Source organism: Acanthochromis polyacanthus, chromosome 14 (genome assembly GCF_021347895.1).
Source record: "Acanthochromis polyacanthus isolate Apoly-LR-REF ecotype Palm Island chromosome 14, KAUST_Apoly_ChrSc, whole genome shotgun sequence".
Taxonomy (NCBI): domain Eukaryota; kingdom Metazoa; phylum Chordata; class Actinopteri; family Pomacentridae; genus Acanthochromis; species Acanthochromis polyacanthus.
The window spans coordinates 37,177,268-37,198,737 of NC_067126.1; the positions used below are offsets into that span (position 1 = coordinate 37,177,268).

Consider the following 21,470-nt stretch of genomic DNA (forward strand, 5'->3'; position numbering starts at 1 on the left):
AATATTAGATTTCCAGGTTGTCCGACTATGAATTGAGTTGAAGGCTGCAGAAGTGATAAAACGGACTATTGTGCTCCATGTCTTGTAACATTGAATCATATTGCCGTTTAGCGCAAGGCCCACAAATGCAGCATTTGAATTAAGAGCTGCTGTTCTTCAAGGATTTATGGGCAACCATACAAAAGGGTGCATGTGTGTTTATGCATGTGTGTATCTTTGTGTTGTAGAGGTCTGTCTGGGCATCTGTTGTGGTATGATAGATGATGATGGATGACTACTCTCTCAGATTCCCAAGATATTATCAGTTTAACAGACACGGTTACGAGGGAGGGCTCACCACCAGATGTACATCCTTAAAGAAACGCTGTGGGGACTTGAACAGGCCCCAGACTGAGGGTGCGATGTGGCACAAAGTTAATTAGATTGCTGTCCCGTGTGTGTCAGCCTTGTCAAAGTTGTTACGGAGAGAGTCGTAGCGCTGACAGTGTGGTCGTCAGCTGAGTTGCATCTATCGTCCTGCTCCATATTTGTCAAATGAGCTAAGTATGATCTGGCATCGGCAGCGAGAGATCAAACAGGAAGAGGGAGGGAGATGGAGTGAGAATAGAGGTGGAGGAAGAGATGAACACATGGGAGGGGAGGGAAGGAAAGAGAACAGGAGGAAAGGGAACAGAGATGTTTGTGTTGGGTTTAAATGAGGTTTAGGAGGCGTAGTCACTGTTCCACAGCTGTAACAGGAACATAAAGTGTCAGTGTGGCAATAGTGACACAGGAAGGGCTTTAATGGTAGCACTGTGTTCTTCTCACAGAGTGTGTTTGTGCATCCTTGCTGCTCTCAGCTCCATATTTCACCAGAATCTCAACACTGAATATACATTCTGTTCAGGAGAATTTAGTTTGATCAAAACAAAGTGATTGTAGTATGGCTTCCCACCAAGGATTTCATTATTTATGAATTAAACTAAAAGCCTGTCCTCCATTTATGTGATTTAATGGACCAAGGACTTATTTGGGGGATTTAGCGGAGGAGAAGAAAGGCAACGAAGAAAGAGGGAGCAGAGAACAAAAGAGCATACCCTTTGGAGAATTCCAATACAATGTGTTCTTATCTTTTCAATGTCACTTTCAGTTTTCTATTGGAAGACACTCCAGGGTCTGTGCCCCTGCCATGTTCTAAAGCTAGCATCAGCACACACAGTAGCACACAGGCACACGTAGCTACAGTGTTTACCCATGTATTCAATTGTTTAGAAAAATTTGAAATCGTAAGTCTTCATTGTATTTATTTTTTGTCTATGATTTTGCATATTTGTTGTAATCACATTTTCCCCAGTTTGTTGCTGTAGGTTATGCTAAAGATACTGGATGGAAACGGAGGCAAAGATGCAGGCATGCAAAAGAGCATTTCCCAGAATTCCTTAGTATGTCTTGGTTTCATTATTGGCAGTTATGATTAAGGTATAAACAGAGAAAATGAAGATATATTTACACCACTAGACAGATTTTTTTCACCATGTAACAAACACACATGACTTACCGCTTAAAAACTTTAGACAACCACCTAAACACAAGACTTTATGCTTTTTAGCTATTTTTAAAATTATTGTGCCTGTGGAAGGAACATCCAAGAAACATGGAAATCCAGAGGACTAAAATCCGCTCAAGGTTCCCAACTGGTTAATATTGCAATTACATGAGCCTTAAAAATCGGTCTATCAGGATGCCTCAGCAACTCGAGACCTGAACCAAAACCACAGAGTTGAATGTAATACAGTTTTGGGTATTGAGATATGGGTATTAATGGCACCTGCAGTTGTTTTGGGCATCGGGGGCAGCTATTAGAAGTTTATGGGCTGTGTGACTTTACAGCAGCTCCACAGCACGGCTCATTACCCGGCTAATGTGAAGAGAGGGTGACCCTGCTAACTCACTCTCAGCTCGCCCTTCCCTGGGTGTTGCAGCTGGATTGGCCCCTGGGTCTGGGGAAGACTGTGAAGGAATGTGGAGACCAAGTAGGCTAGTATGTGTCACAGGGCACACACATGTTTAAAAATCTCTCCATCTTGCAAAATTGTTGCAAGAGCACAATTTCATAAAGAGGCAGAGCAGCACGCCACTTCTTTTTATTCTCCCGCTGAGCGAATAACTACATGACACCGACACACTGAGTGATGGATCACACAGCAAGTCAGGCCGTGTATTCATACTAGAATGTGCAATCCATGATCACACGTGTGCATTTGTTGTCTGGTGGTGTTAGCAAATTGCGCGCGTTTATGGCTGAACGGTTAATACGTAGTTGACTGTATGTACATACTCCCACCGGCATTCAGGGGCTGTGTGTGGGCAGCAGTTATGTAGGCGGCTGTTCATCAGCTCCCCATTGTTCCACTGGCTACTCTCACAAATAGTCACACTGTGTGTTTGTGCGTTTCTGAGGATCTCTCACGGGACTGATCAGAGAGTTCAGAGGGATTGTACTGTGTGAAAATTTGTGTACACAAAAGCCTGTTTGAGTCAATAGCCAGCGCTGGTGCTCTTTTGTTCTATATTGCTGAAATGAACAGGATGCTTCAGAGAAATTAAAGATGTCGAACGTTGTTGTACTCTTATCAGTTTGCTCGCTGAAATGGCGATAAAGTTGTTATGATTCAACGTTTTCCAAGCTCGACGGCAGATCTTGAAACATTGTTCTGTGTGCATAATCTGTTTGCATTCATGGTTTTATATACTGAGCAGATAAGAGTCCAGCCTGCACATGTCACTTTTACTAAGTGTAGTTGTCGTATCAGCATCTTGCGACTTAGGAATAAAGAAGTCATGATAGGTTGTGTATGTTGTATGTCATGCATATTACATTAAAGTATTAACACGAGATAAAATTGTAAATAGGATTACAAATACAGGGCTTTACTTATTTGTCTGTCCCATCAAAAGAGGAGCTCTATTCCCTTTTAAATGTGTTTACTCCCGCTGGGTTTCACTCCATGCTCTATCAAACTCTTCAGCCCCTTGGCTATTTTGATCCTGACCACTTTTATCTTCTCCCCACGCTCTCCCTGAACTACGACTATGAGTGAATTTGTTCTAATGCTAATGGTCAGTATTAGTTTTCCTCCTCTCCACCATGGCCAAGAAAGCGGTGGAAACCCCGGATGGAAAGTTCCCTAGCTCAGCAGAGCCTGAAATTGGCTTGAATGGAGGGGGACGCTGTGGCAGTCACCTGAATGGGTTTCAAGGCAAAACACATTAGTCTTGGCTCCATTGTTACACCACCGTACACTAAATCTCATCAGTGGCAGCGAAGTAGTAGTTTTGATTTATCAACCGTTCACTGTGACATAAAGAGAAAGTGAGCCACATTTTCACTTACGCACACGTGATATAGACATACAGGTGTGATGTATATAACACACGTTTGTCACACGGAAACACTACCTGTTCTTTACTCGGAGCAATAGACGTTTTTGACCACATGGGGCAGCAGATACAAGCTGTAAACATGATGTTGGTTTATAACTTGTTGGACATCTGCTGTAGCAGACAGAGTGCAACCTGAGCATTTTTTTTTTATTTTGTTCATGTGTAAAATCTAAATCCAATATTCACTCATCTTTTAACTTTCTTAACTTTGGTGTCCACAACCATTTGGGAAATATGTAGCGCTTTTACCTGTTAAACATTCCACTACCTTAACCAGGCAGTTAGGTAACTTTATGATACATCGATAGCCACTTTCTGTACAGTCACTAGAACATTTTTTTGCCTGATAAGAGAGTGACGATTCATCAAATGTAGAAGCTGTAGAATGTAAAACCAAAACAAAGAGCTGAAATGTGTTGCAGTACCACACACCTTATGAATGTAATAATAGTACTTATATAGCACTTTTTAAAGACACTCAAATACACTTTACAAAGTAGGCAAAACATTAATAAAATGAAGTGGAGAAAGGAGGCTATAGAAAGGGGGATTAAGGGTTGGAGGTAGTGTTAAAAAGATATGTCTTTATGGCTTTCTATGGATAAGGGACCTTGTATATAGCTCATGTAATTTGGCAATATTATTTTGATCAGTTGTTAAAGAGCAAGCATGTATGATTTTTCCAAGAGTATGCCCTGCAGAATCCACGTAAAAATGTGACTTGCCTTCTATGAAGCTGATGTTTGATTTGTCCGCTCTGGGCTACTGTAGAAACACCACAATGCAGCGTGGAAGGCTCGGTTCAACAGGACCTTCTGGCTATGAGGACTCATTCTAAGCCAGCAAAACAGTAGTTGCAGGTTATTCCACGCTAATAAAACAGTAGTTGGGAATATTATATTTCATTTCTGCTGAATGATCCCTATAAATAGTATGCATTGGTCCTTTAATACAAACATGTTGATTGTAGCCCCTTTGAAATGCAGCAACAGGAAGAAAATACATACGAATAAACACACAGGTTGTGTATCTGCAGTATACATGGTGTCGTCATCCGTGCACATTGATGCAGGGACAGTTACATGTAAAAGCAATAATCATCAGAGAATGGATTTTACTTGGAATCACTGTGTTCCTGAGCTCTCCCTTGTCCATGTGTGCTTTATTGATTGGACATATTGACCAGATTGAAGGCCCTCTGTGTTAGCATGTACAGTTAATAGTGATCTATGGGAGCTTACTGGTGCACAGACTCACCAGGTGAACATTTCACACACAGAGCGGCCTCACACAGACTCAATGAATGAGGAAACTATACATTTGGCTCAACGATTCCTACACCGGCCTCTGGACTTGTTGTTCCCCAGACGAAGGAAGTTGAGATGGTCCATGGTACAGTGAACTCTGATTTGTTTTCCCAGGGTAAATTCAAATTAAATTCCGTGCACCCTTTGCTTATTCATTTCCAAAAGGGGCCCCAGATGCTGTGTGTGAATAAATGAGCACACAAATTGAAGTATGTGAGTGTGTCCCTCTCAAACTACAATATTGTTTTTGTGAGGAAACGTTTTTAGAGCAATCCTTTTTGAACGCCCGCTCATCTCCTGGAAGCTCTTCTGTTCGTGTTATGGAGGAAACTGAAAGGAATTGGATATCAGTGAGCGAAGCAGAAACTGACATTTTCAAACCTGTGCAGTCTCATATGAAGAAACATGAGTGGAAGCTGACTTTAGTAGAGAAGAATAAATTCTGCGAGAGGCTGAGGGAGGCAGATAGAAACAGAGAGCCACAAAGGACAATACAAGGCACAGAAAGTTTCTGCTGTAACGGGATGCCGCTGCAGATAAAGGTGCAGGGCTTTGGTTACAGTGTACATCTCGCTGAGTTGGCCCAATTGATTAGGACCTTTGGGAGCTGTAGGGTCCATATTAATTCTTTACTGTATGTGTGTTTGTGCGCGCATGCATGCTTGTGTGTGTGTGTGTGTAAATTTTTGTTTGTGTTTCGCTTCAGCATCCAAATGCACAGAATACATTTGAGATGACTGCAGCACTTTCTGCAAGTTCCACCAAGAGAACTGCAGCACTAAAAAGAAGCTCACAAACACTTATTTTTATTCTTCACTGCTGCAACCAATGTAGTATTAACACGTGTTTTGTTTATTCTTTACAGCCATATTATTTCCATCTTAGAATACATTTGTCTGTTTGTAATCATCAGTTAAGTTTTGTGCTCTTAGTTTTTGCTCGTATCCTTCTGTCAGCTTATCTCTTTTAACTATTTTAGTCTCTTGTTTCTGCCTGTTTCCCCCCCTATCTCTATCTTGGGAGTCAGAATATAGACAGAAAGCCTAGGCAAGCAAATGCCAGTGCATAATTCCGTCTTCACAGTATGCCACTCACCACTCACCCACTCAGAGTAACAAAGAAGCTTCCACATTTTATTCTGCTCGAAAAAGAAAGTGGATAGACAGATTTCCATTCCCTCCTTTGTCAGGTCTCCCCTTCGCCTGGCTGTTATCCCTCAAAAAAAAAAAAAAAAGAGGCTGTTCCAGTCATTTGGTCGCTCACTGTGAGACAAGTGCAGACAGAAATACACACGAACAGAACGGCGGGACGTTTTTATCGCTAGACAGACAAACGGTGTGACTGACAGAAACATTCTCAAGGCCCAGTCAGTGTATTTCACTGCAGTTCTCTGAATGATAAACTACCACTCACCTTTGCTCCAAAAGCAGTTCACTGCCAGGCTTAATCTGCAATGCATCAGGGGTTATCTCCAGGCGCCGAGACAGAGAATACCTGCAAGGGAATTTCAATCAGCCTCCCCCATATGTAATTAAATGGAAATAATTGGTTTCATTCCCTTTGTCATCTTTTTATTTCGCCAGGCTGTACCACAGTGCTTAAGCCTGCACATTATTCTGTCGCTACATTTTCTTTTTTTTTCTCCATTAACCACTCCAAAGTAATCTTTCTTTTTTTTCTTTTGTTGCCTTCTCTCTTCTTTTATAAAAAAAAGTAAGTGGGACCTTATACTAAATGTGGTTGTCTGTTACTGTATGTATTGTGTGTGTTGTAGGTAAGTGTGCTGCTGCCATCATCAGGCAGAAACGTAAAGCTGCACTCCTGAAGCTGAGTTAAAAACCTCGCTGTTTCAGTTTTTCCTGCTTCCTCCTCGTGCATAACGAGGGTGGATTCCAGTGCACCAAATCTCAAACCTTCCCACAATCCAATCTCACGTTAACTGTTTCCTTTTTTCCCCTTTGTGTCTTATTCGGATCCCCACTTTTCTTCGTTCCCATCCCGCAGTTCGAGGCCGACTTTACCCTTTTTACAGTGTCTTGTTCTGCTGCGGTGTTCTGTGCCTGAACCGGCTCTCCTCCTCCCTCTGTTAGCTCAAGCAAAGCGAAGCCAACGCTGACACCAAAGAGAAGCTCCCTCTACGACTCAGGATCTTTGAAAAGTTCCCCAACAGACCTCAGATGGTGAAGATATCCAAGCTCCCGTCTGATTTCACTGTGCCCAGGATCAGGTACACAATCACAGGCAGATACAGATTTGTTTGTCATATATTTATAGATCCGGATGTCTCTCTGTTGCTGCTGAGAAGCACCTTTTTATAAAGCAAATCCTACATGAAAATTGATGGATGGCCATTTTCAACACAGTCCATCCAGGTGAAAAGCTGGCACACACAATCTGAAGCTCTTTTTTTTTTGAGCAGCAGTTACAGCTATTTTTACTGGAGCCATACAGAAGCTCGCACTGCATCACCTAAGAATCAAGCAGAAAAAAACACAATATATTGATGATTTTTCATTTCCTGCAGGTGTATCACTCCAAAACCAGACCAAACATTAAAGCCACAAAGAATTTGAATGTTGCAGCCAGTTTTCACACGTTGTGACATGATGTAAAGAAAGAGCAAGAGAGAAAATATCTGCAAAATTTGCAAAAATCCCCCTGTTTGGTGCCCCTTTTAGCAAGAGATCGGAACTCTGTCCAACGCAACGGACCTCACCATCAATTTTGTCATTTAGTTGCTGATTAGTGCACAGCTGGGCCCCTTCGCTCCTGCAGGAATCCCCCTTTGAAGCCCATCTGCTGAGCTCCTGCAGGAAGAGCCTCCACTGACACATTCTGGAGCTGAATTTGCACTGACATGATTTGATAATAATGGCATAGTTATGGTTGTTTCTTCCACCTTTGCATATGAATTCCTTCAGTGGGAGACATTAAAAATCGATCATGTTTGTGTGTGTGTGTGTGTGTGTGTTGGTTGTTGTGTACTTTAGAGAGAGTTTTATGAAGCAGTTCATTGATCGGCAGCAGCAGGATACCAGCTGTTTGTTCCGGCGTCTCCCCTCAGCTTCATCCTCCTCGTGCGACCACTCCAAGCGCTCGGCCATCGAAGACAACAAGTATATTGACCAAAAGGTACTTTTAGTGTTTATCTTCCTTTATACTCACTATATCTCACACACAGAATGTGGATACAAGGGTGAGAGCTGTGCAGCAGCAGCAGATTGTAGCTGATGTTTACAGCTGTGTCTATGGTATATTTTTCAGCATACAAACTACCAACCCATGGGCTTTCACTTTCTTTGTGCTCTCTCAGCTTCGCAGGTCAATATTTAGCATCCGAGCTCGTAACCTCCTGGAAAAAGAAACTACAATCAACAAAATCCTACGGTAAGACACTTTTATACCTCTGATACCTCTCTAGCAAGTGTCCTTTCTGTGATTTGCAGGTTAAAAGTTAGATTCTATGTTACAACCGAGTGAAATTAGTTTGAATGTAACTGTTGTCAGCAACATTTCAATGTCTGCTCCTCAATGAAATGTAGTTATGGAGATGCTGCTGAAACACTGCTTAAGTGTCGTCTACAAGTCTGAAAAGATTTTACTTTTCAGCAAAGTCTAGTGTCATTTTCGTGTGACTCTTTGGATGTAGGTTTCAGGTATAAGCCTGCTATTGGCCGATCATTTTATTCGACATTCAGCTTCTGCTAGCTGTGTGTTACTGTTTTCTATACTATGGGGAAAAACGTTTTGCAGAGGATTTGGATCCCACAAGAATATTTGTCTTATTTTTTTGGTGGATTATCCTTTTTAATCACAGTCATCTTTCCACCCTGTGCATGCAAATATTCCACCGAAGCAATTCCACCTGTCACTGTTTTGAGGGAGCACCGAAGCTACATCCTTTCTTAGCCCCGCCCTTGTTTTTTTATTCTTTATTTTACCAGGTAAGATCAGTCGAGAACAATTTCTCATTTACAATGAGGCCCCAGCAGGAAGAAAGATAACAAATGAACAAGTACATATACAAAAAATTACACACAAGTGTTTAAACAGAGAGTAAAACACCCTAAATTAATGCCAGAAATTCTGTGAAAATGTGCAGTGGTCAACAAGGGTCTGCTGCAGCTTCTGCTTTAAAGTGTGAGGTGATGGAAATGAAGACAGTTTCAGAGATTTTTGGAGGGAATTCCAATCAATCGCTGCAGCAAAGCGAAAGGAATTCCAGCCAAAGACAGTGCGAACCGTGGGGATGGAGAGTGTAATGAAATCAGTGGACTGCTGACTGTGATTGGTTTGAAGAAATACAACCAGGAGTGTTTTTTAATAGTGTAATGATAGCATTGTGAAGGCAGACCCTTATATACTACAGAGCATGTTGGCAAAGTGAGACTAGTCTCATCTCAACCCACACATGTAGACGCCCTCTGACCTGCGACTTCAAGCAGCTTCCCGCTTTTTTTAATCAATTATTTGCATTATTTTGTCATTAGTCAGGAGATTATATGACTTTGGCTTCCTCAGAGACCTCAGATGTATTCAGTATGCATCATCCACAGTCATAAAAATACCCCATATCCTTGTCTTTGTGTGGGTGAAACTAATAACGTGTGCTCATATTAGATGTAGCTCTGCTGTAGCAGCAACAAGCACTCTTGTATTGTTAATGCCTCCCTCTTTTTTCACACACACACAGCAAAATACACACAGCCCTACTTCAGACTCATTTACTGTTGCGATGAAGTAAATGGATAATTTGCTGTTCAGCATGGCAGAGCTGGCACTAAGTGCAGATTAGCCGGCCGACACCGTGTCCAATCGGCCTCCCCGCCCTCCCTTCCCCTCTTATTCTGTCAGTCTGAAAGATAGACAGCTTATCAGTAGTCATACCACGTTCTGTCTGGACTGCCTTTTTTCTCCAGACAAACACACAATTAGGCTCTCATGCCAGTATAGGAAAACACACACATTCCAGCAGACACTTGTAATAATGCGTGCTTATTGCCAATGAACCAGTAATCACTCAGAGTCTCCATAAATGATAAAAGTGCACACACTGCTGGTGCCCACGCTGTAATTAGCTCTGTTGTGTTACATGACTCTGTTAGCCAGAACAGACATCAGTGCCCGGAGTTACACACACTGACTAATGGAATGATTGGAACGTGTTTCACAATGACAGCCTGGGTCGCTTCTTTTATGGGTCCGGACTGACGCGGGCCACAGAAAGCTTGTTAGGCAGATGGATCCGATCCAGCTGTGCTCGTGATTGCCAACTGGTGACTTCACTCTGTGTCATTTTTTAATTGTCACTGTATTCATCAAGAAAAACATTTTTGTGTGTGCGTTTCCCAGGGCTTGTACTCGACAGCGTATACTAAGTGGATCCTTTGAAGGCCAGCCAGCCAAAGAGCGCTCCATCCTCAGTGTCCAGCATCACATCCGGCAAGAACGCAGGTCTGACACACACTTCAACACACACAGAAACGCAAACAAGTGCATTCATACATGCATATCTGCACTGTGCCATGTAAATCATCAACTGTGTCTGCAGATCTCTGCGACATGGTTCCACCAGTCAGAGGATCAGCCGAGGAAAGTCGCTGGAGACTCTCACTCAGGATGTGAGCACAGTCACGCACTGAGAAAAACATTCTGTACTGTGTGCTTGCATGTGCCCAGAATAGCTGCACTCAAACAAAGCTGTAGTGTTTCCTGTGTATATATATATAAAATCATAACTTTGCAAAAAACAGTGTGTCATATATCTTTATCATCACTTTTTTCAGCATTCCAGCACAGTACGCTACCGTAACGCCCAGAGAGAGGACAGCGAGATTAAGATGATCCAAGAAAAGAAAGAGCAAGCTGAGATGAAAAGGTACTCAGTGAAGCTTCATATAGTAGGTTTCCGATGAAAAGACATCATCTAGGTGTATCATATTACCATTCAGTAACAGCGTGGGTGTGATACTTACTCCTTGCTGTTTGACTGACGTGCATTAATGGGTTTGCTTGTGTGTCTGAGCAGAAAAGTTCAGGAGGAGGAACTGAGGGAGAACCATCCTTACTTCGATAAGCCGCTTTTCATTGTGGGACGCGAGCACCGATTCAGGAACTTCTGCAGGATGATTGTTCGAGCTCGCTTCAATGCGTAAGATTGGTCCTGCGTTCAAACTGTATATCCATACATGTAAAGATACAGCCATGAACAAAAGTTTGCAGGCACTTCATATATGCCACCTTATATACGGTTTCATGGCAGTCTTGAATTTCAAACGGCTCTTTTAACTCTCAGATTTCTACAGCCATGGCCATAAGTTTGGACACAAGTACCATGACGCTTGTGAATCTTAGAAAATACCACAAAATTGTCACTTATAATATACTTATGTTCTGTAATAGACATCAAAACAGACATAAGTCATGCTGTGTCCAAACTTATGGCCATGGCTGTATATTGTAAGTGACAATTTTGTGGTATTTTCTAAGATTCACAAGCGTCATGGTACTTGTGTCCAAACTTATGGCCATGGCTGTATAATGGAATGATTGAAACACATTTGACTTCATGCATTTTGGTCTTTCTTGGATTTATTATTATTATTTTTTCATGGATTGGACAAAATCATCCAGCGATGCTAATGTTCTGGCTAAATGTCCGGTAGCGTCCACAGGCTTCTGGTTGTATCTTTGAGCCCTCCTCTGTGTCAGAAAGCCACCAAATTTAGTTTAACTGTAGAAATCTGTGAAAGTGACAAAGATGCATGTTGTTTCAATGATTCAATCACAGAAAATTCAGAGTCATATAGTAGAAAGTCGAGACTGATATTATATAGTTTGGCTCATGAAGCAGGTTTGTTTTATTTTGCGCATCTGAAAAACATGTCTTCAAAAACTGGTCATATCACCATAATTGTGTCTTTTTGTCGGAATGTTGATGATTTATTTTACTTCTTTTGTAGATCCAAAACTGACCCAATCACGGGAGCAGTGAAGAACACCAAATACCACCAGCTGTAGTGAGTGTGATGAATTATTGATCGCCTCACTCTCTCATCGATCGCTTCATTCTGCAAGGAGTGGAATACTTATTAATTCTGTAGCTTATTACCTGCCCGTCGTGCTTCCCCAAATCGTGGCAAGGAGTGAAAATTGTGAAGTGAAGAGCGCTGAAATATATTTCAGCCTTTATGCAAGCTGATAGTAATTCCGCCGAGCAGAGACGCTGATTATTAATGTGAGAGGTAGTCCTTTGTATCAGATACTGTTGGTGTCAGGGGAGTTCTTTTTTCCTGACAACTTGCTGGAGAACAGATCGGGTTTCTCACACATTTACACACAGAGATTTATTCGCTCACACTTTCTGATACCTTCCCCCACACGTCTCCCTATTCTCTTCGTCGTTCCCTTTCTATAGAATTATCCCTCAGCATTCTGCCGGTTTGCAAACCAAATACCCCTCATGACCTGCTTGCACTGAACATAGTATTCCTCTGTGTACATCCTAATAACAAAGTCCTGTGTGCTGTTTTTCTGTTCATGTGTGTTCCCTTGCAGTGATCTCCTGGGCTTGGTCACCTATCTGGACTGGGTTATGATTGTAGTGACCATCTGCTCCTGCATCTCCATGATGTTTGAATCACCCTTCACCAGGGTCATGCACGCTCCCACTCTTCAGGTATGAGAACCAGATGGACTGAGGCGAGCACGTGCTTAAATAGCAAAGATGACATTCAAACCACAATGTCTGTTTCAGATCGGGGAGTATGTGTTTGTGATCTTCATGAGCATCGAGCTGAACCTGAAGATCATGGCCGACGGTCTGTTCTTCACCCCTACTGCTGTCATCAGAGACTTTGGAGGAGTTATGGACATCTTCATCTATCTTGTGAGTAATCTGATATAAATGATTCTTCCTTTATATCAGTGTAAATTATACTTATTATTTGAAGGTAGAGCACTCCCTCTTTTCCTTTTTTTTGGTTGTTTTTTTTTTCCATTTAGTTTGGTGACAATGCAGGAATAGAACACAGAGGAGAGTGAAGGCAACTCAGCAATTAAACTGTTAACTGCTGTGCTTTTCTCATTAATCATAACTGGGAACGATTTTGTGCCACAATGTTTTCAATTTGTGACCATCTCTGCTCATATGTACGGAATGTCATCTGTGTGGAAAAAAAGCGGAAATTAGGTTTGTAAATACATTCTATTTATTATACGTCTGTGCAGATGATAGTAAAAATATGACACATAGTCGTACCTGCACACAGTCTCAAATACACAAAATGCAAATTAGATGTTGTCAATTTAATTATACCTCATAGTTTCAAAAAGAAACTCATTTGCAGATGCATTTGTCAGCAGTTGTCTGCCGTAAACGGCTGTATCACATCTTGGCGTTCACAGTCGACCTTTGCAGCGCTACAAAAGCAATTAAAGAAGCTGCAACCCCAACTTGTTCACTTTGTTTACTGAGAAGAAATTATAGGAGTCTTTTTGGTGGCGATCAAAAGAACATGAAGGGATTCTACTGTATCTCCTACAAATAATACAACATCATAAAATTACAATTTTTATTAAAAAGTGTTGAGTTCATGGGGGTTTTCCATCTCATAACGGTGTTTTTTTTTGTTATGTTTAGTTTGGTTTTGTGTAATTCAGTTCAGTTTAGTTTAGTTTGCACTTTTTTTGATTGAATGTACTGTACATGTCCATTGGAATACTGTCTGTTTTACAGGTGTGGAGGAATGACTCAGCTGTTTAAAAAAGCACATTTTACTGTCACAAGTTGTTGTTCAGGGATAGGAGCCTGAAAAAATCTTGATCTGGTCCATAGACTGTATATATAGTGGACGTAGCATCTGGCTCCAGAATTGAAGCCCACCCAGAAGTGTCAAAAACTTGCAATATCACGCCGTCCACTAGGGTTGGCTCCAAAAAGCTTTTGCTCCATAGACCCCAATTCATTTTTGGAAAAAATAAAATTTGATAGACTGATGTTCTACAGCTCAGGATTTTTTTCCCGTTAGTTTTCATGGTCAAAATGAGAGATCAGGTGGCCGATCTTAAAATAAATCAATACTGAATTTTAAATAAATCGTTAAAGTTGGCGGAGCCAGGGGGCGTGGCTATACTTGATAGACAGCAACAGAAGCCTCTGCGGTAAAATGTGGGCGGGACAAGAGAGTCCTCAGCCAATCCTGCCCCTAGTTGCTCTCCGGTCCAGCCTGTTTGATGACGCTTTTTACGCCACTGGCTCCAAAAAATCCAAAACGGCGACCAGGAAGTAGCAAAATCCGGGCTTCATTTTCTCGGCGTTGAAACCAACGGGTGACGTCACGGTTAGTTTATGCCTGGTCTGGTAGCAGTAAAACATGTCTGGTAAAGGAGAACTAGACAATTCTAGAGTTACTAATGACAGTGAAAACATGAAACCATGACACATTGCACATCTGTAGTATATTTCTGCTGCCATTTTTCCATCCGTCTTGCTGTCTTTGCTGCAGGTGAGTCTGATCTTCCTGTGCTGGCTGCCTCCTGACGTCCCTCCTGAGTCTGGGGCTCAGCTGCTGATGATGCTGCGCTGCCTGCGTCCGCTCAGGATCTTCAAGCTGGTACCCCAGATGAGGAAGGTGGTGCGGGAGGTTCTCAAAGGATTCAAGGAGATTTTCCTGGTTCGTGGCCCTGTGCACTCTCTACTTTTTTGTGTGTGGGGGAGAGCAGTGTTAGCAGTGTTTCAAACCGCTTGCTTTTAGGTATTATTTTTTTAACTGATGATGAGATGAACTGATTATCACATTTGCCCAACCTTGAAATAAGGTTTTTATGTTAATTAAAGATGAATTAAAAAGCAAACAAACAATGATATGCAAAAAAAATACCTAGGAAATAATTAAAACTTAAGTGACCGTAAAATAAAGATTCACTTCTGCTTTCTGACAGGTTTACATTTCGCTTGAGTATGAAAATAAACGACCTAAAACTTGCTGTGAAACTTTAACTACATACTTCATACATGAGTTAAACATGTATTTGTACACTAATGCATCTTATTCTACTGTGCTCGATTGTGCTCTCGTTTTCGTTATAGTCTTTGCCATTCAGCTGATAGTATGTTATCAGAAGTGAGTTCCTACTGCGCCTGACTGATTTCTCCGTGTCCACAGCTGTCGGACATCCTTCGCTTGCTCCCTAATCTCTGAGACCTGGATTATGTTGTACTGTCTGCCTGAAAGTCTTGATTGATTCTCCTGCAGGTTTCTATTCTGCTCCTCACGCTAATGCTGGTGTTCGCAAGCTTTGGAGTTCAACTGTTTGCCGGAAAGCTTGCCAAGTGCAACGACCCCCATATCCTTAAACGGGTACAGCAAGAAACATAATCTCCTCACTAAACCACCCCCCTCCCATCCATGGCTCCCCGCAGAGAAGCACAGGCTGGAGAAGTAGAAGGGTTTCCCCACTCAGATCAATAAACCAGGGCTTCCTTTTATCCCACTTCTTCACATCAGTTCTTATTTCAGTTCATGCAGACTTCTTATTATATACAAGACTCCTTTTATAGTAGGTCTTTAATCCTAGGGAATCACAGTTATTGCAGCTTTAGGTCTGTTTTTTGGAGGGATATTTTAGGTGTTGCTCCTAATGATAGTCATTGCATTATACTAAACAAGCTAACTGGTGATATCTGGGAATGTGTTGTTTATTATTTTGTATTCTACATTAGCTAGTGAGGAGATGGAGAAACATATTTTCGTCAGACAAGGTTGGATTGGATTCCATTTAGTTGTTATTGCAAAGAGTACTAAGATGACAAACTACTCCACTATTCAGCTAAAATTTGTCATATTCTTATAGTGTGTTAGTTTAGTACAGCATAGTCAGATCTTCATTCTATGTTTGTTTGTTTTCTGCTGCAGGAGGAATGCTATGGTATATTCCGAATAAATGTTAGCGTTTCCAAAAACCTCAACCTCAAGCTGAAGCCTGGAGAGAAGAAACCGGGTTTCTGGGTACCAAGAGTCTGGTAGGTCTCTTGTTTTTCTTCCTGTGCTTGATTTAGAACAGCCTCACACAGCCGCTGCAGTGATTAATGGATCCGTTCTGTCCTTTTCCAGGGCCAACCCACGGAATTTTAACTTTGACAATGTGGGAAATGCCATGTTGGCTCTTTTTGAAGTGCTGTCACTCAAAGGCTGGGTGGAGGTCCGAGATGTCATCATTCACCGAGTCGGACCGGTACTGATCCAGATCTTACCTTTCAAACATGTTCCGTAAGGGGATTTTTCATACGTTGTAACAGGAGGACCGCTATTCCTTGGCTCGGTTTTTTTCCCCTCTGTGTTTCTGCAGATTCACGGCATTTACATCCACGTCTTTGTGTTTCTGGGATGCATGATCGGACTCACTCTGTTTGTGGGAGTTGTCATTGCAAACTTCAACGAGAACAAGGTAAGAACCACACGGATAAAAATACCTGCTTATTTTTTTATATCCTATCATGAAGGTACAAGCAAGCTGTGACATTATGTTGTCACCACAGGTATGAAATATCTATGGGGTAGACAATCTGCATCGATATGCGTATACAGATTTAACTAACAAGGCCAAATTTATACCAGATACATAGCATGCAAAGTCAAATTTTTAGTTTTGTATTATTGTGGCATGTAGCTACATATTGCCGAGAAAATGTAATTTGTTAGCTTGTGTGCTGGGCTGCACAGTGCTGCGGTGGTTAGCACTTGCAGCCAGAGGACCCTCGGTTCACGTCCCTGCTTTCCCTGGATCTTTCTGCTTGGAGTTTGCATGTTCTGCCTGTGCATGCATGGGTAGTGGTAAATCTAAATCGGGGGGTCAAACTCATTTTAGTTCCAGGACCACATTCAGTCCAATTTGATCTCAAGTGGACCTGACCAGTAAAATCGCAGCATAATAACCCAGAAATAATCACAATTCCAAATTTTTCACTTGTTTTAGTGCAACAAAAATATGTTCTTTTAACAAAACATCATGAACAAGCTGAAATTTCTGAAGAAAAATAATTCAATTTCAACAAATTTTTTCTCAATTTGCATTTACTCGTTACAACTTACAGATCTCAGAGTGTCTACAAAGGAAAACAGCATTTAGTCACAGGTGTGTAGAACTGAACGATATAGTATTTTATTTTATGATTCAAATGACAAGTAAGACAAAAACAACAAAAACAAGACAAAATATTACAAACATGAGACACAAAATGACAAACAAGACAAAAAATAACAAAATATTACAAAAATGAGACACAAAACAACAAAAACAATAAACAAAACGGCAAAAAAATTAGATAAATGACACAAAACAAAACAAAAAGAGACAAAAAATTAGACAAAAAAGTTGCAAAATGCCAAAAAATGAACAAAAACTTACATAAACAACACAAAAGAGACAAAAAATGACAAAAGCGAAAAACAAAATGATAAAAAGACAGACAAACAACATAAGCAAGACAAAAAAAACACAAAACGATACACAAAACAAAGCACAAAATGACAAAAACACAAGCAAGACAAAAAAGAAACACAAAACAACCAATAAGACAACAAAAACAAGACAAAATATTACAATAACGGGACACAAAACAACAAAAGAGCAATGAACAGTCTAGTATTTTACTTTATGATCAAAACAACTTGGCAAGGTCTCAAAATTATTTTAAATTTATAGTTTTACAAATTTACAATCTGCTCTAAATTGTCCGTAGGTGTGAATGTGAGTGTGATTGTTCGTCTTTATGTGTAGCCCTGTGACAGACTGTTACCTGTCCGGGTGTCTCCTACCTTCACCCTAATAGACTCCAGCTCCTGTGACTGTAATGAGGATTAAGTGGTGTAAAGTTAATGGATGGATGGAAGGATGGAACTTCCATCTATAATAGTTCTTGAGCCTCAAATTTCAGTCCTAAAAACATGCTGAAAGTTGGTCAAGAGGCATTTTTTATTTTTTATTATCTCAAAAAGCATTTGATTTACCAAACTGAAATTTCACAGATGTCTTTATGAATATCCGTATTTTATTCTAAAAACGTGGCAGGTAAATCAGAGATGGCTGAGCAGAAATGATCCAAAAAATATGATGCTTTGACTTGGAATTACCCTGATAGTCCTGTAGGCACTCTTGTTCTTTTGTCATGGAGATCATGGCAGGGCATAAATGCCTCTTGTATTCGATTATTTTGGTGTTTTTACTCCTACTTAGCAGCATGAAACGTCGAGAAGGAGACTTAGCAAGGACAAATTGAAGCCACTGCATGGTATTCACTTCTGATTGGCACGTTTACAAAAACACCACCTCCAGAATTGAAATGTGTTGTGTCTCCCTCTACCAGGGCACCGCTCTGCTCACAGTGGACCAGAGAAGATGGGAGGATCTGAAGAGTCGGCTGAAAATAGCCCAACCTCTCCACCTACCACCTCGCCCGGGTATGGCATGTTAAAACGCAAACACATTCGACAAATGGTTTGGAAATTATCCTGTGAAACGAACGCAGAGCCGGAGCATCAAACTCGCCACCATGGCAGTCACGTCGCGTCCACACTCCCTGATTGGGCGTGGAGTGTGTGTCTGTGCTTGTGCATTGTTAAGCAGCACCTGCATGATTAATCCATATTTAATAGTCCTTGTTTTTCATTGAGGATGGATGCCTCGAGAGATTCATCATGACACCCAAATGATGATTAGCAGCAGTAATGAAAAAACTGAATATGAAGACAGATAATAAACACTGAATCACGCATCACTGCCTTCTATGGCAAATTTATTCGCTGAATTTATCAAATTTTCACGCTTCTGTTGAAGTAAACGACCTGTTCTATCCACACTAAATTTACATTTTTGGGCAAGTAGCAACCATAAACCAATAGTACTAAAATTCTACACATGCTATATTCTTACTGATCACTTTTAAGCATGGCAACAGTGCACATTTGCACCGTTGCTTCCCCTTCTGTGATTAGAGTCATGAGAACTGTTGAAGTGCCTCGGAGGCAGTGTGGGAAATTGCTTGTTAGTGCAGTTAGGGCTGAGAGCTAACAGAAAATCAATGGCTTCAGTTTTGGTCAGCAGTGCCGCTTACACCAGCATTATCAACCTGACTGTGATCCACATCCAGAGGCCCTCAGCACTGGCGCCACTCACTCACTGCTGGCAGATCATTACAGCGCATGGTCGTAGGAGAAGCACTCGCCTAAACATTGTCTGTGTGGTCAGCAGTTGTATGTATTTACAGCTTGGGATTGGATGTAAAAGCTGTTTTTTTTTTTTCAGTTTTATGATTATTTGACACTCAAGTGAGCAGAAGAAACATCTGTATGAGGATTAGCAACAAATGTTTTTCTTAAAATGATTTGTTTTGACCAGGATGTTGGTCAAATTCAAAGCTACAATGCAAACAAATGAAAGACAAACTTGGAATACAAGTGCAACTAGTTTTAGAAACCAGGGTGTAATTACAGTCCATATTTGCAAATGAAATATAAGTATCAGGTGGAGAATGGGCTCCCAGATTCAGTTGAATTAAATTTTCTTTATATATGCAAGTCATCCCAGGATGGTTCATATCTTAAGGCCACGACCTTACAATATTACATTATGAAGAGAAAGTCAACAATTCCCTTTGAGCCTGCACTTAGCGAGTCTTATCCCTGTTTAAAGCCGCAAATAGCTTCCTAATGCACCTTAAAAAAGAACATCTTTGCTGTCTGGGAAATTAGAGAACCACTGTGCAAATAAGCAGCATCCCAAATAGGAATACACTCTGCCTTAAATATGATTATGCACTCTAAAATAAGGTTATAAAGTTTTACAAATATGCTCGAAAGGACGTAGCGGGACGTGTACATTTTTATTTAATGCACTGAAATAGCTGTTTTTTGAGCCTCACTGTGATTTTTTTTTCTAAAATCACAAAATGTAAAGCATTTTCACATTGTTGACATTCATTATCTTGCCACCAGCAGTGCAGCTGTATGAGTAAATGTATGTGGACTCTGCAGCAGTAGAAACGTATCGCCACACCGACAGCAGCGCTCAGGCAGTCCATGCGTGCCACCTGCTGGATAGTAAAGGATACTGCCACAGATTCGAGCTGCTGGTTTACACACTGCCAGAGCCATTTCAAGCATTCAAATCTGATCTCTCACTTGATCAGAATCTTGTCTTCTAAGTAATCACTGTGCAGGTTGCAGTGAATCTGTGTTTTTTTTTGTGTTTGACAGAAAACGGAGGTTTCCGAGCCAAGATGTATGACATAACTCAGCACCCCTTCTTCAAACGAGGCATTGCTGTGCTGGTCTTGGCGCAATCTGTCCTGTTGTCTGTCAAGGTAGCGCCTCAGATAACAACTCATGATGCCATTTTGCCTTCGTATTGTTTTGCATTTTGTGTCATGTCTTGTGATTTTTAATTGTCTTGCATTTGAAATTCCTTTTCGATGTTGTGAAGTGACGCTAACGTTATGCATTAATCCGCTCTTCTGTAGTGGGACGTAGATGATCAAGTAACATTCCCCCTCGCCACCATGTCTGTGGTCTTCACCTTTATATTTGTGCTGGAGGTGAGCCGTTTTTCTGCCCATACATCCATCACTTCAGAGGTGTTATTTGATTGCTTCCTCTGATGGAGACTAATGTTGTTGTTTCCTAGGTGACAATGAAGCTGATAGCCATGTCTCCAGCCGGCTACTGGCAGAGCCGACGAAATCGCTACGACCTGCTGGTCACCTCGCTGGGTGTCATATGGATAGTTCTGCACTTTTCCTTACTGGTTAGAAAAAAAAATGCATTTCGTTTTGGATTTTTGGAAAGAATTTGAATGAAATCTGTGTTAACACCAATGGTTCTGCTTTGCCTTTTGTAGAATGCATATACCTACATGATGGGCACGTGTGTGATTGTCTTCAGGTTCTTCACAATATGTGGGAAACATGTGAGTATGTTGTAGAAAAAGTAAGTCATTTTTGCTGTAGTATTAGAATATCATGCCACTGAATGTGTGTTTATGACGTGTGAAGGTGACGCTGAAGATGCTGCTGCTGACTGTAGTCGTGAGCATGTACAAGAGCTTCTTCATCATCGTGGGGATGTTTCTCCTCCTCCTCTGCTACGCGTTCGCCGGAGTTGTTCTTTTCGGAACCGTCAAATATGGAGAGAACATCAACCGGTAATCGTTGCACTTCCTGATGTTTGTTCCTGATGAGAAAAGCAGCCCGTTAGCAGCAGATACAATAAAAGACGTCTTCAGAGAGTCGTGTCATTCTGTCTGTCTCCTCCAATCGCAGGCATGCCAACTTCTCCACAGCGGGCAAGGCTATCACTGTTCTCTTCCGTATTGTCACGGGGGAAGATTGGAATAAAATCATGCATGACTGCATGGTAAGATGGACTGCAGGTCCAGCACGCGTCCCCATACACAAAAGAACAGACCATCTGGTCCCAGTCTGGGAAAATGCCGCATATTGTTTACATTATATTTTGTGTTGAAAGGGTTGCTTCACCTCAATTTTCTGCTGTACAATAGAATGATTGGATTTTTGTTTGTGTTGCTCACAGGAAAATTAGCAGTTGCTGTGGTTACTTTCTGTTGTTCATATTACTCTGGATTCTTCGCTGACCTTAGTGTCAGCAGTTTTACTTGAGCTACTTTATACAAAAGAAATAGTTCCAGAAGAAGCTGTTGGAAATGTGTTTTTTTGTCCTTGGTTGA

General features: G+C 41.3%; 1 protein-coding gene across 7 annotated transcripts in view; it reads left to right on the plus strand.

The window, feature by feature from the left end:
* The window catches only part of nalcn (sodium leak channel, non-selective), a 79,807-nt gene that overhangs the window by 53,539 nt on the left and 4,798 nt on the right, over window positions 1-21,470 (plus strand). For all 7 annotated transcript variants that reach the window (XM_022203235.2, XM_022203238.2, XM_051959180.1 and 4 more), the window contains 22 exons: window positions 6,821-6,957; window positions 7,721-7,862; window positions 8,044-8,117; window positions 10,083-10,184; window positions 10,282-10,351; window positions 10,517-10,608; window positions 10,759-10,881; window positions 11,693-11,749; window positions 12,288-12,408; window positions 12,487-12,618; window positions 14,237-14,404; window positions 14,987-15,091; window positions 15,647-15,753; window positions 15,845-15,965; window positions 16,080-16,178; window positions 18,097-18,190; window positions 19,985-20,091; window positions 20,248-20,322; window positions 20,412-20,531; window positions 20,625-20,693; window positions 20,779-20,927; window positions 21,046-21,139. In XM_022203235.2, the coding sequence (XP_022058927.1) occupies window positions 6,821-6,957; window positions 7,721-7,862; window positions 8,044-8,117; window positions 10,083-10,184; window positions 10,282-10,351; window positions 10,517-10,608; window positions 10,759-10,881; window positions 11,693-11,749; window positions 12,288-12,408; window positions 12,487-12,618; window positions 14,237-14,404; window positions 14,987-15,091; window positions 15,647-15,753; window positions 15,845-15,965; window positions 16,080-16,178; window positions 18,097-18,190; window positions 19,985-20,091; window positions 20,248-20,322; window positions 20,412-20,531; window positions 20,625-20,693; window positions 20,779-20,927; window positions 21,046-21,139 (2,358 nt within the window). The remainder of the gene's footprint in view (window positions 1-6,820; window positions 6,958-7,720; window positions 7,863-8,043; window positions 8,118-10,082; window positions 10,185-10,281; window positions 10,352-10,516; window positions 10,609-10,758; window positions 10,882-11,692; window positions 11,750-12,287; window positions 12,409-12,486; window positions 12,619-14,236; window positions 14,405-14,986; window positions 15,092-15,646; window positions 15,754-15,844; window positions 15,966-16,079; window positions 16,179-18,096; window positions 18,191-19,984; window positions 20,092-20,247; window positions 20,323-20,411; window positions 20,532-20,624; window positions 20,694-20,778; window positions 20,928-21,045; window positions 21,140-21,470) is intronic.